This window comes from Rutilus rutilus, assembly GCF_951802725.1.
Source record: "Rutilus rutilus genome assembly, chromosome: 6".
Taxonomy (NCBI): Eukaryota; Metazoa; Chordata; class Actinopteri; order Cypriniformes; family Leuciscidae; genus Rutilus; species Rutilus rutilus.
Window position 1 is genome coordinate 45,039,429 of NC_140214.1, and position 14,478 is coordinate 45,053,906.

Genomic DNA, 14,478 nt, shown 5'->3' on the forward strand with positions numbered 1-14,478 from the left:
AACTAATGTAGCTAATGTTAACAAATGAAACCTTACTGTAAAGTTTTAGCAAGTAGACAATGTGTCTGAAAACAACCGACATAAACACATTTGACCCAGTGAGCAAACTAAGTGTAACATTGACATGAAAGAACCTTAAGGATTAAATGAAATGAATATGTATACTAACATAAATAGATCAACGCTTTCAACCTTTTTATTGTTACAATGCTGGGAGTATATTTAAATGAACAATGTGTAGTCTTTCTCCATGTTACCTTTACCTTGAAATTCCTGTTTATTTGTCAGCAAAAGTCTGCTGGATGAAGCTAAACATTTTAGTTGATCATCATAGATCTGAGTCATTTTCTCTTTCTGTCTTCAGTCTGAATAGATGCAGTATTACAGAGAAACAGAGTCTCATCCTGACTTCAGCTCTGAAATCAAACCCATCACACCTGAGAGAGCTGAACCTGAGCGGGAATAAACTAGGAGACTCAGGAGTGAAGCACTTATGTGCCGTACTGAAGGATTCACACTGTAAACTGGAGAGATTGAGGTCAGTCACATTCACATACAAGAATCAAAATGCTTAAAATCACTTCAACAGTTTAAACTAAAACACTTTAACATTGTATTTGCTTATAAAGATGATGTGACTTTACAGAATAAAGAGTTTTCTTTTCTTCTGTCTTATTTTCTTCTCTATCTCTCTGCTAATGTAGTTTAAGCCACTGTGATATGACAGATGAAGGTTGTTCTGATGTGACTTCAGCTCTGAAATCAAACCCATCACACCTGAGAGAGCTGGACCTGAGCTGGAATAAACTAGGAGACTCTGGAGTGAAAAACCTCAGTGATCTACTGATGAACCCACAATTCAAGCTCGAGAAACTACAGTTAGTATCATTATGCTGTACAGCAATTACAGTGTGACTGAAGTTTATTTATTTGAAGACTGCAGGGCTTATGTTTCATTGTTTATAGCAGTGCACTTTCTGGGTTTTCCCTATTGCTCATTTTTATGTGTTTTATCTAGTTAGTAATTGTTTCATTTCCAGCATTTGATACAATGCACTGATTGTGTACATGCAGAAATCTGCCTTTTCAACAGAGAATAAAGAAGAGAGACGTCAAATAAATACTCAAAATGAAAGAGAAGAAACAGTGTCTTTCAGCACACAGAACTAGTGTGACTGGGTTTCAAAACAGACTAGTGGATAAGCTCTTCAATAAGATGATCATCTAAAGCTGTGTTTCCACTGAAATTACCCAGAACAATCTGTCCCAGGATCTTTTTCCCCCAGACCTATTGCTGTCTGTGTTTCCATCGCAGTCTAAAATACAGTGAAGATTAGGCAAATTAGTCCGGTGACGTAGGACTGTGTGTGACTTTCCAGTTCCCACTGGATTTCATCCTCCTCATATAAGCTTAATAAAGCCTGAACCTCATCGTCGGTCCATCTGTCGTATTTTTTAAACTCCATTGTTGAGTCGAATAACAAACACCCTGCACCATCACCCGGCAGCTCGGCGGCATGCGGCAGGCCAGTGGAGCGGGAGGACCGCGGGGAAACACTCCCACTGTGAGCCTCAGGTCTCCTACAGTGTTAACCATATTGGCGGCTCTGCTTTGTGCAGGGGCAGTGCTGGGTAACAGCAGAGAGACTCTAGCCTTCACGAGGAAGGACAGTCACGACCGCAGGGTCAACATGGTCCTGTTCTCACAGTGAGGACATGAACCATCCACAAACACTATCTCAGCACACTCTTGGCCCAGACATGTGAGATCGTGGCCATCAGATGAGGACAGGGAACAACCGCATCCAGAAACACACGGACGGAAAGGCGTCTTTAAAAAGACGCTTTAAATAAGTAAGGCAGATCAATAATATTGTTGAATATTAAATGCCCCCAACTAAGCAAGCCAAAAGCCAAGGCAACATGTGCCGTAGACCACCAGAAAGAGGGGCTTCCTTATTGTAGAGGCGACTGGAAGAGCGATCATTCAGATTTATATTGTTCAGGTTTAACTGATTAATCAGCTTAATGTTTTCCTCTTTGTTCTAGACTCTCTAACTGCAGTGTGACAGAAGAAGGTTATAAAGCTCTGGCTTCAGCTCTGAGATCAAACCCTTCACACCTGATAGAGCTGGATCTGACAGGAAATGATCCTGGACAATCAGGAGTGAAGCAGCTCAGTGATTTACTACAGGATCCAGACTCTCAACTGAAGACACTGAGGTGAGACGGGATCAAATAATTAACTAAATTAGCTATATGCAGGCAAAATATTCATAACTAATATATTATTTTAGTTATATAATAAGCTGGACATTTAGTTGAGAACTGAATTGACTCTTCTGCAGGTTTTTGAGTCCTGCTGCAGAGGAAGCCTGTCAGTATGTGAATAGAGTTGTGGGTAAAAACCCGTTACTCCAGAGAGAGCTGAATCTGAGAGAACATGAACTAGGAGACACACGAGTGAATCAGATCGCTGCTCTACTGCAGGATAAACACTATCAACTCAACACACTGACGTGAGTATTGCTCATTTATTTATAATATTACTTTACTATTAGTTGTAATGTTAGCTGATGATAATATTTCCAGACAGACAGTTTGATCATGGGTCAATAATTATTTCAGTTACTGTACAGCACATGTGTCAATAACAAGGCCCGCCGGCCAAACACGGCCCGCCACGACTTTTAATCAGGCCCGCCAACAAATTCTGGTGATTAATTTAAAGTGGCCCGTCCGCTGTTAAAATATATGTCTGTGACAATTACAACATGAAGACGCAGGTGGTACTGTCGCGCTTCACTCAAGACTCTAATTTTATCAGAGAATACGGCAATAAGTAAGGAATAATTGACGACGGGCCATTGAATTATTAGCTGATTAATGCTGTTATAGACAGAGAGAGAGAGAAATAGAGAGAGAGAAAGAGAGAGAGAGAGAGAGAGAGAGAGAGAGAAGTGATCGATAAGTGTTCGATAAGTGACTGTTCGATAAATATCTTCAACAGTGTTCAGCAGCAAGTATAACTAAGTATATCCACTCCAGGATAAATGTCATGTAGCTTTTAAGTTGTTAAACTATTTTACTGATAAAATCTTCAGAGCAGCGCTGACAACACTGTGCGAGTGTCTGTCCATATGTGTGCGTTTAGATGGGAGAGAGAGCATGTGCTGTCTATGCATAATAAAACGTAATTTTGTAGCAAAATCATTGAATGAAGAGTTTGGTTGCAAAACACAGTAAATCAATTTTGATTCATTTGAGTAAAAAATGTGTTTTCTTTACCAAGAAAGTGGCAAGATGAAAACGTCTCGGGTTACTATTGTAACCCTCGTTCCCTGAATAGGGAACGAGACTCTGCGTCGCTACTCGACACTTTGGGGAATGCCTTCGGCATGATGCGTCTGAAGTCTATAGTGGAACTACTCCAATCTTGATTGGTGCTGCGTCTTTTGTCACTCGTGACGTTGCATGTGACGGTGATCCAGAAGCTATAAAAGGACATCGAAACATAGCCACGTCAGCTTTTGAAGGGTTGAAGCAAGTCGTTCTCAGGAGCGCGAAAAGTGTGGCCGAGGGACGCAGCGTCCTTTCGCAAGGGAACTCCCGCTGCATTGATACTCGACACTTTGGGAAATGAATAACCACACCGCCAAACTGAGAGACCCCGCCCTGGTGTGAAGCAATCTGGCACACTCAAGACATGAGAACTTGTGAGGCCCAGCCAGTGGCATCACAGACATCTTGAAGAGAAACCCCTGCTAGCAAGGCTCTAGAGGATGCCACTCCTCTAGTTGAGTGGGCTTTTATCAGGAGAGGTGAAGGCAGATTGCGCACCTCGTAAGCTGAAGAAATAGCCTCTACTAGGCTTCTTGGATAACCCAAAACACACAAACAGCTGGTCCGACTTTCTCCAGCCCGAGGTCCTATGTACATAGGCCTCAAGAGCCCGGGCCGGGCATAACAAGTGTAGTTTAGCTTGATCAGCCGACACATGCGGTGGAGGATGAAAGGCCTGAAGGATTATAGACCATGCCACATTCGTGGGCACCTTAGGCACATAGCCAGGTCTAGGGTGGAGAATGGCTCTCACTTTGCCAGGAGCGAACTCGAGGCAAGAGGGAGCCACAGATAGCGCCTGCAGGTAGCCAACTCGTTTCAGGGAATTAATAGTGAGCAGGAAGGCTACCTTAAAGGATAAAAAATTCTCAGACACCTTATCCAGGGGTTCGAATGGTGCCAGGGATAACCCTTCGAGGATCACTGCCAGGTCCCACGTGGGGACCGTAGGCTGGATGGCAGGCCTCATCCTCCTGGCTCCAAGAAGGAAACGAATTATGAGTGGGTGTGTCCCCAGAGTGCCCAGCCTTAAAGGCGTGTGGAAGGCTGATATAGCCGCCACATAGACCCTAAGCATGGACGGGGAGAGCCCGTCAGAGAAACGATTCTGGAGGAACTCCAGTACTGAAGCCACTGGGCAGTTAATTGGGTCCAACTGACGTTCTCTGCACCATGGAATGAAAATTTTCCATTTAAATGCATAAAGTTTCCTCTTGGAGGGGGCTCTAGAGTTTAGAATGGTCTCAACAACCTCGGTTGAGAGACCAGAATTTGTGAATTGGTCCCCCTCAGGGGCCAATCCAGCAGCTTCTTGGGCTTCAGCCAAGGGTGAAATATCACGACCTCGGACTGAGGAGGGAGGACCATCCTGATCCGGATTTACCGCGGAAGGCCTGCCAGGAGAGCCCAAATGTTTGGAAGCCATATTCGGGCCAGTCAGTACGGGGCTACTAAGAGTAAGCTGATCCCTTACTGCTGAACCCTCTTGTACTCTAGAACCCCCGGGGGCAGAACAATCGGGGAAAACATACAAGACGTGGCCTCAACCATGTCTGTATCATGATATCCAGACCCAGCGGAGCAGGAGGAGCCTGGGAGAGGTGGCGCGGAAGGTGGCCGTCCGCATGAAGGGGAAACGGGACCACCTCTGACAAACCGACCTCCATCCCGACTAAAGCCAACTTGGGGTGGATTTTGAATGGCCTCTCTGAAATTTCCTCAGACCCTGTGTTTCCAACACAGGTTCTAGAAGCAGAAACCATAACTTCCTCCCCATGATCAGAAAACGAGGGCATATGCGCGTAAGTCTGGTCATGCGGAGTGGGTTCCCTCTCTGGAAAAACCCATTGGTCCTGAGCCACTACTACAGGGCCCCCACGTACAGCAGGCCAAAGAATAGTATGTTGAACACTGCTTCCAGCGAGCCCACTCTTTGATAAGGTCATATAGTGGTGACCTAGCCTAGATTGATATTCATGACTATGGTCAGTAAAGTGAATGTTTGAGCTGGAGACAATTGTGCCTGCATCGTGACTACAACCTACACCGCCCCTAGGAATCGGTTTCTCTGAAGAGGAACTAGTGATTTTTCCTAGACTCTGAGCCATATTCCCTAGCACCCCACGAGACATCCAACACCTCAGTATTGAACCGTCTGCTCTAGTAGTCAATGGATGGGAATGAGGATGCCCTGAAGACTCCATTGAGCTAGGACAGTGACCATGCATTCCAAGGAGGTGCGGGGATACAATACTAGGCCGAATGGAAGAGTCCGGAACTGATGCTCTTTTCCCCCAAAAGCAGATCTTGGAAACTTCCTGTGATGGGGTTAGAAGGGAACGAGGAGTTAAGGAGCTTGTGGATCTATCACGACAGACCAGTCCTCGGAGCTGGTCTGACTGACAGTCGGTATCTTGAATCTGAACCCCCTCGGAGGTTGATCCAGTACCTTGAGATCCAAAACAAGGCCTAACTAATATATCGTCACCTTCCTAAAATAATTGCCTAAGTCATTTTTTGACAAAAATAATTTTTTTGCATAAGTCATCTCCTCATGTTGCTGGCCACCTCTGGTAAAATCCCCACATCCTCAGTTGAACAGTTCATGCAGTTCTACCCCTGTAGTGTAATGGCCTATGTCAAGAGTGTGACTTTTTATTTGGCCTAAGTCAAAAGATTTTACAAGCAATTTTAAAAGGAGATTTTACAAGCTTTTCAAGATGGGAGCTGCATCAAGAAGAACGAACCTCTGAAGTTATTTTTCATTTTTTTTGTATTTTCTGAGAAACCTGAAAAATGACTTAGGCAATTATTTTAGGAAGGTGACGATATTGTATTTGTATATTAGCTCCACTGTAAGCAGGACCCTCTAGGCTATATTTTGAGGACCCCTCGGGGTATCTAAATATGCCATTATGGGGACCAGTCCCTCGAGACTGGCCTCGGCTATAAATTTCCAAATGGCTTCGGTGACCTGAAGCAGCTAACTGGCAGGAACTAACCAAAATATGTTCTCTACAGACCTCCTGAGAGGCGGCAAACTCGACAGGGCCGCAACGTCTCCGGGCAGACACTGCGATTTGTGTTTGCTGGAAGCCGGGGAAGCAGACATCGATTTCCGAAGGGCTGCATAATGGGATGAGACTCTTGTACTCGCTCTCCTGGGGGAACGCCCATAAGGGTCTGCGTGTTACGACAAGATCTCTTAGTCGAAGCCATCTTAACCCGAGAGACAGTCCTCAGACCTGTCTTCGGTATGGAGGGCTTCGTGCGAGAATGTTTCTTCTGGCCCCAAGCCTTAGTACGAGAGGCAACCTTCTCAAAATATGAGGAGCTGGCGGCTGTCCCATGAGGCTGCCCCCTGGCAGCAACCCCATGAGACCTGGACTGACAACTGGGGATAGCTGATTGTCGCTCTGCCTCCTGAAGCCTCTCGACAACGGTTCTTGCCGTGTCGCAAAAGAGGCCAGAAGGCGAAAGGGGGGCATCGAGAAGGAAGGCCCTGTCCTTCTCCCCAATCCCCAAGTTATTTAGCCATAAATGTCTCTCTGAGACGACTAGTGCTGCCATAGAACAGCCAATGGCACGGGCCGTCTCTTTAATAATACGGAGAGATAAGTCAGCCACTCTACGAAATTCAGTAATACCGTCGAGTGAGACCTCCCTGTCATCATCCACCTTCTTGAGGAGGTCAGCCTGGTATGCCTGTAATAACCCCATCGTGTTTAGGCATACACCGGCTCGACCCACCGCCATATATGCTTTCCCTAACAAATTCGATGTACGAGATTTGGAGGGTAGTGTCTGAGCTATCAGGGGTGACGCAATGTTGGGGAGAAAATATTTCGCAAAATATTCCTCAACCCGAGGCATCACCTAATAACCATTCTCATTAGATTCCCTAATGGATGAGTAAATATATACATGTGGGGAAAATGATTGAGATGAACATGGATTTTTCCATGATCTCGATACCTCAGTATGGAGATCAGTGAAAAAGGGAAGGCTCTGACACGAAGATTGTGACTGGGTCTGCAGGAAGTGCTCATCCATTTTATTTTTCTTAGTCGCTTCCTGCTTATTAGATGGCCATTCAACATTTAATTTAGCCACTGCCCTGGTTACAACCTCCAGCAACTCCTCAATAACGGGAATATGGGGTGGCGAATCCCCATATCCACGTGATTCGGTGTTGAGAATATCTAACTCCTCGGAGCCAGATAAATCAAACGTCGGGTCTTTAACACGGTCGGAAGAAGCCGCAGCGCGGGCTTCCAAACCGTGCGCGAGACCAGTGGAGCTGGTTAATAAACACTGAGAAAGGGTCGCAACCGTCTCAGTATTATATGCCAGCCCCACGTGTGAATCCCATGCATACAAGCGGCCTGATACACTGGGAACGCGAGCCTGATCTAATTGATTGAACAGGCTCAAATGGGAGCGGAGCTTTTTCATAGGAAACTGAAAACAGTTTGCACAGACAGCGCCCTCGAGCACTGCCCGTGCATGTTCCACTCCCAGACAAACAACACAGAACGAGTGCGTGTCATCCTCGCTCAAATAGCGACATCTCATATTCCCTTTAAGAGCAGGCGCGCTTGTTCTAAAGCGGATTCCTATTATAACGGCGGATTTGCCAGGAGCGGTTCACAGCCAAGGAGAGCAACGCTATCTTGCACCCAGCGCAATTGACTTTGTACACTGACGCATGTATCATTCATAGTTTGCACCCGCGCAAAGCGCACTTTTCCCTCCACAGAAGCACGTCGCTAAACTAGGGAATGAACTTGCGCTCCCTGGGCGGTTCAGCGCAAAGAGGAGGCGTGTTCCGGCACAAACGTTCCTTCATGCTATTTTGCAGGATTAGAAAACAATTGCGCCACTAACCAGGAAAAAATAGTTTAAAGTCAGTGGCGCGTTGCGCATGTTATTCATTTGCTATTTTAAGGGCGCATGCTTGACCATAATCAATGTAGTGTGTGCACAACGCGCATACACTTTAATTCTCTCATCTACACAGAAGCAGCAGTTTTCATTTTTGCAAATCATACACTATTACGATAGATAGATAGATAGATAGATAGATAGATAGATAGATAGATAGATAGATAGATAATTTATTATAAAAGCATACATCTAGCTTACACATTTACCCAAATTATCATACGCCTTTTTAACCGAAGTTAATTTGGGTGGGTTTCTCCATCCCCAACGTCCCTGACGAGAGCGTTGCTCTCCTTGGCTGTGAACCGCTCCTGGCAAATCCGCCGTTATAATAGGAATCCGCTTTAGAACAAGCGCGCCTGCTCTTAAAGGGAATATGAGATGTCGCTCTGATTGGTTTATTTCACGTTACGCCCAAACCACACCTATGAATAATGAAGCTACTTCAGACCAACCCATTTTAGATTTGCGCCTGGCGCAAGAGTCATTTATCCCTCCGGGAAAATAGCAACAGCGCCAAGACCCGCCCACAAAGTTACTTACGCTGTGCGCTTTGACACTTGCGTTTCAGATCGTTAAAATAGGGCCCATTATTTTTTCCCCCAAAATGCAATAAATCCATGACATTTTTTTTTCCAAAATGCAATTAATCCATTGAATCAAAATCCGTGTATCATTCGTTCAGTCGTTTTTTTATTTAATATTGAAAGTAGAAAAATGAGAAAACAGTTCCTTTTTCGATTTTCATTTTTTCCAAAACAACGAAAAACAAGAATTCAGCTTGAGTTTTCGTTTTTCGTTCTGATGTAGAAAAATGTATAAACAGCTGGAATATTCGAATTTTACACGTGGGTGGGAATGAAACGCCCCTTTCATTTGATTTGTCAGCCGAAGATCAAACTGTCCCGTCATCAGTTCTTCCTCAGTTCTGCACTGCAGAATAAGAGTCCTCGCGTTGTGATTCTTAACGCGTTTATTGCAACTACATTTCATCTTTTTTTTTCATCAAATAACCAGACTAACATGGCTCGACACAACCCGTACTGGGAAAAACACTAGACAGGGCTTTCTTCTGTGTAGACCAGGAGTTCTCAAGTGCCAGGGGTTTGCTATTTTCCTATTTCCGAACTGTAAAGTCACGTTTTTTTTTTTTTTTTTATCATGAACCACGCTGTGTTATATTCTTAAGTGACTATATAATGCATTTTACTTAAAATAATCTAAATGTTGACTTTGAAAAGTAGGTGCGTCAGAAGGCTATTCACTCTATTTTAGTTCATTTTTGATGTGCGCCAGAAAGATGTTCAAGGAGACTGAGACGCGCTAAAGCAGCGCATCATATTGTTTTCTTTATTTTCCAAAGGCATGACATTTTGTAGTCATTTTGAATGTACACAAATAAAAATATAAATGTTACTGTTTCGAATGACAGAGTATTAAACGACAGAATATTATTATTTCCCCTGCTGAGCAACAAATCCAAGTGATGTCGCCGGCGCATCGCTCGCTCACACAGCATCTATAGGCTATTATCAGTTCACTTCCGGCATGGCTAACATCGCAGCCTGTTCATTATTAAAATAAAACACAGTCAACCAAACATATAAAAAGTTATTCTGCTTAATTTAATTGGTCTGTTGTACAATATAAAGGCTGTGCCGCACAGTAGGCTACTTGCTGTTATTCCAAACTCATTTCCCTTGCTGTGAAGATGCTGATTTAGCCTATACGTGTATTGGGACTCGACTTAAGTATAAAGCCTTCTTTACATTACTAGTTAGCATCCAAATGTTACATTGCAAATATGGAAACTTTGGACCGAATGAGAGATGCGCGAAACCAACGTCGGTACAGTTTCAGTTTCGATTCAAATAAATTCGTTTAGGCTTGGCGTTTAAAATTGGCTAAATGTTGTTTATAATAAAGGACAAAATAGGCTATTTTTATAAGCTATTAGGCTATATTTTTATTATACGTGGCTACTTATTTTTCATTCTTGTTGTTTTCTAGGCCTACCATTCATTTAAGGATTTGACATAGGCTACAGTAAGGGGAAGTAAAATACGCATAGACATAGCCTATATGTTATTAATAGTGTTTATAATGTTAATGTTGCATTTTATTTACCGATCTTTTACACTATTTCTGAATAGGCTAATAATAAAATGCGTTTGTTTCCCTCTCAACATGACCCGGTGTGCTGCGTACAAGCGCACATCTTTGAGATATAAATTAATAAATTTTAATAAAACACAAGGCCTACATCATAAAACTCAGAAGAGTGTGTATTTTAATATCTCTGTTGTTCTCTGTTCTCCGGTTGTTAGATAGTCAGTCTGAATGTCATGCGTTTACGTTAATATAGAAATATTATATTGTCAATGCATTATTCTTTTCTTTTTGTATTAGTGTTAAAAATATTAAATTTACAACTAATTATATTGATTTATATCTTCATTTATTATTTTTTTAAAAAATTACTGGGCGAGGGCGACCATGTAGGCTAACAGCCGTCATTTAGGCATACCCAGCTGATGCAAAGCGTAGGTGAATTTATATCTACACAGAAGAAAGCCCTGTCTAGTGTTTTTCCCAGTACGGGTTGTGTCGAGCCATGTTAGTCTGGTTATTTGATGGGAAAAAAAGATGAAATGTAGTTGCAAAAAACGTGTTAGGAATCACAACGCGAGGACTTTTATTCTGCAGTGCAGAACTAAGGAAGAACTGATGACGGGACAGTTTGATCTTCGGCTGACAAATCAAAGGAAAGGGGCGTTTCATTCCCACCCACGTGTAAAATTCGAATATTCCAGCTGTTTATACATTTTTCTACCTCAGAACGAAAAACGAAAACTCAAGCTGAATTCTTGTTTTTCGTTTTTTTGGAAAAAATGAAAATCGAAAAAGGAACTGTTTTCTCATTTTTCTACTTTCAATATTAAATAAAAAAACGACTGAACGAATGATACACGGATTAATCAAGTCCGTGTACTTTTGTGTCCATTCGTTTTTCGTTTTTTAACCAGTAATCGAAAAACGATAAATGAACGGTTGTTGTATTTTTAAAATCCAAAATTTAACACCAAAATTTGAATTTGAACTTCACACCAAATTCTGCACATAAAAAAACAACTACTGACATATTTTCAGATTTTTGTTTATGACTTTTTGCTCATTTATTAAACATTTAAAATATTCACAAATTAATATGGAAATGAGGTCGATTTTAATGGTTTTCTAAGGCCAAATTAGAACCCGGAAATTATATTTTTACCACCGTGCTGATGCTGAATGAGAAGAGCCATGTCTCTGCAACCATACAGAGAGGTGATTTATAGGTGATTTATAGGCTAATGATAATAAATGTGTCTGAAAAAATAACGAGGCATTTAAATTTTTTATTAATAAACTAGTGTTTTCTCAATCAGTGTTGGCTGCAAACAACTCCATCTCCGCTGTAAAGCGGATGCGCCATTAGAGAGAAATGCACCTTTCATACAGATTACATAATCAGACGATATTTGCTTTCGATTCGAATTTGTTCATTTACAAGTGGTCATTTCAAGCTTTATATAGGTAGGCTATATTTTGTTCAGTTCATTTTTGAGACGCGCTCCAGTTCATGGAGTTCATGAAAGAGCGCCTGATTGTTTTCTTTTATTTTACAAAAGCACAACGCTTTCTTGTTATTGTGAGTTTACACAAATAAACTGTCATTTTTTTAAAATGTCGTTTTTTAGAAATTTCAAGAAATTATCATTAAAAAAATAAATAAATTTAAACACAATGCAATGCATCCAGCACCTAGGTGGCCTGGTTGAAGGGGGCTACAGATCCGTGAGTACAGTTTACAAACCCGTGGGAACGGATTGTGAAAGCGTGGCCACGGTTTATGAAATTGTGGGTACAGATTGCAAAAACTGAAGGCACAGTTTACAAATCTGAGAGTGCGGATTAGGAACTTTTTGGATGGCGATCAGCTGTAAAATGGCTTGGTCCTGCTCGGTTTCCGTTGACTTAAAACAATTGAAAGTTTTTCAAAAGATCCCCTGGAGCCAATGTGTCAGCGTGAAAGAAGTTTGATGCTGTCGTGTGAGAACAAGCAACAGCCGGCATTTTTACTCCTCCTGAGTGCCTCATCTTCTTAATCTCCTCACGAAAATTACGAAAATTAGATTTCGATGGCTTACGTTTCTTCCCTACCACAGAAACCACCATCAATGCCGTCAAATTTATTATTTTTATTTTGTCTGTTTGTTGATCAAAAAGTACAAAGTAGATACGGAAAACTAGGAAGCCACGTGTTTTCAAAGCGCCGCTGTTACTGTTTGGTACTGTTACTGTAATGTGTGGAATGGTGTGCTGTGATTGGTTGAGCGCATTTATTGCATTCTGCAGAGAAAGGAGACTGGCGTTTGTCGCGGTTTGGAAAGAAAGGGAGAAAACGTGACATAATAACACGGCGGATATTGCATTTTACGTCAAATTAAAAAGTGACTTTTCAATACCGACCAGATACAAAATTTAATTTTGCAGGTTCTCAGTTATTAAAAAAAAAATGGCGTTTATCGCATTTTGGAACCAAACTCTTCATTGTCTTTTTTATCCTGTTTACTAGGCAATATTGATTTGCTTGGTCACATATTGCTGTGAGTTTTGGTTATTTTGCTGTTGTTGGCTGTAAGGACCTTTGAAATAACTGGCCGGTGCGTTTCATTGAAAATGCCCACCAAAGAACGTTTCATTGAAAATGCGCACCAAAGAACGTTCCATTGAAAATGCGCACCAAAGAACGTTCGTCAACCAATCATATTCAAGCATTCAAAAGCCTGTGGTATAAATGTAAACAATGTAGCCTGAATGCTATGTGACTCTATACAAGCTAGCATAATGGCTAAAAAAGAAAAGAAAAGTGGACTGCGAATGGGCTATCGACAATTCCAAGCAAGATGGGAAACCGAATATTTATTCTGTGAATACAAAGGAATGCCATTGTGTCTCATATGTCAAGAGTCACTAGCAGTTTGTAAAGAATGTAATCTAAGAAGGCATTTCGAAACGAAACATGAATTGAGAGTTTTTTTTTTTTTTTTATAGAGTTACTAATACACTTATATTTCAATTGATGAAAAAACACCCACAGGTTAATGGGCCATCATTGGGCCATGAAGGAGCCTGGAAGAAGCCCATGATTTTATTCACAACCCTCAGCATGGCCCTTACTGAGTTTGAATTTGACACCCCTGCTGTAGAGGCAGAATATTTTTTATTTTTATTTTTTTTCTGAACTGTTCATAACTGCTTTCAATTTAATCTTTGTATTTCACAAATATCTAATTGTGGTGCAGCATATACTGTAACTTGTAAAAATTTAAATAAGTGCATTTTAAAAGTCTGTGATAAATATCTGCCTGTAATAAGATCCACTGAAGGTAAGTTGACTGAACGCTAGTGATGGGCGCTTTCGAAACACACTTCATGAAGCTGTGAAACCTTTACAAATCTTTTGTTTCGAATCAGTGGTTCGGAGTGTGTATCAAACTGCCAAAGTCACGTGATTTCAGTAAAGAGGCTTTGTTACGTCATAACTGTTTCGAAACGATTGGAAATGTCAATAGTTCCCCACTGGGGGCGATGATCTCTGTGAATCCATAAATCTTGCAGATTCACTGAGATTGAACAAGTGTTTGTGGGTTTTACCTGATCGCTGATCAGTTTTAAACATTTGTAGACGTTTTAATTAGACATTAGTTTAATTAAAAGGAGTAATAGTAGTTAATAGTCTCTTATTGGCCTGTTTACCTGAGCCATCCATAAAATACACTGACACTGCCTCACGGTGCAGCACTAAAGCAGATGAACTACCTTTTACAAAACTTGTTTGATTGTCTTCTGCTTAAGGAAATACTTTTATTCCTTAATCTGATCATGTTAGTTTATACAATTATTCTTTGTTCATGTTAGTTCACAGGGGATTTGCTAATGTTAACTGAAAACTTTTGTATTTAAAAATGTATTAGTAAATGTTTAAACTTAAGGTTATTAACCCTCTGGGGTCTGAGGGGTTTTCTGGGCCCTGGAGGTGTTCTGACATGCTCTGACATTTGTGCTTTTTTCAGTTATTTATAAACATGTTAATGGCAAAGGTGTAAATTTACTCTATATAGCACAAACAGGGCTACCATAATATGT

The 14,478-nt window shown here is 41.6% G+C and overlaps 3 protein-coding genes across 3 annotated transcripts in view; all 3 read left to right on the forward strand.

The window, feature by feature from the left end:
• The window catches only part of LOC311292518 (uncharacterized protein), a 1,083,963-nt gene that overhangs the window by 378,317 nt on the left and 691,168 nt on the right, over window positions 1–14,478 (forward strand). The gene's annotated exons all lie outside the window — the stretch shown is intronic.
• The window catches only part of LOC311292540 (ribonuclease inhibitor-like), a 148,027-nt gene that overhangs the window by 41,327 nt on the left and 92,222 nt on the right, over window positions 1–14,478 (forward strand). The gene's annotated exons all lie outside the window — the stretch shown is intronic.
• LOC311291435 (uncharacterized protein) overlaps window positions 1–14,478 on the forward strand; it is a gene marked incomplete at its 5' end in the record, with an annotated part of 35,439 nt that overhangs the window by 12,620 nt on the left and 8,341 nt on the right. Inside the window, 4 exons of the mRNA XM_084410470.1 lie at window positions 365–538; window positions 705–878; window positions 2,050–2,223; window positions 2,349–2,519. Of these exons, the coding sequence (XP_084266596.1) occupies window positions 365–538; window positions 705–878; window positions 2,050–2,223; window positions 2,349–2,519 (693 nt within the window). The remainder of the gene's footprint in view (window positions 1–364; window positions 539–704; window positions 879–2,049; window positions 2,224–2,348; window positions 2,520–14,478) is intronic.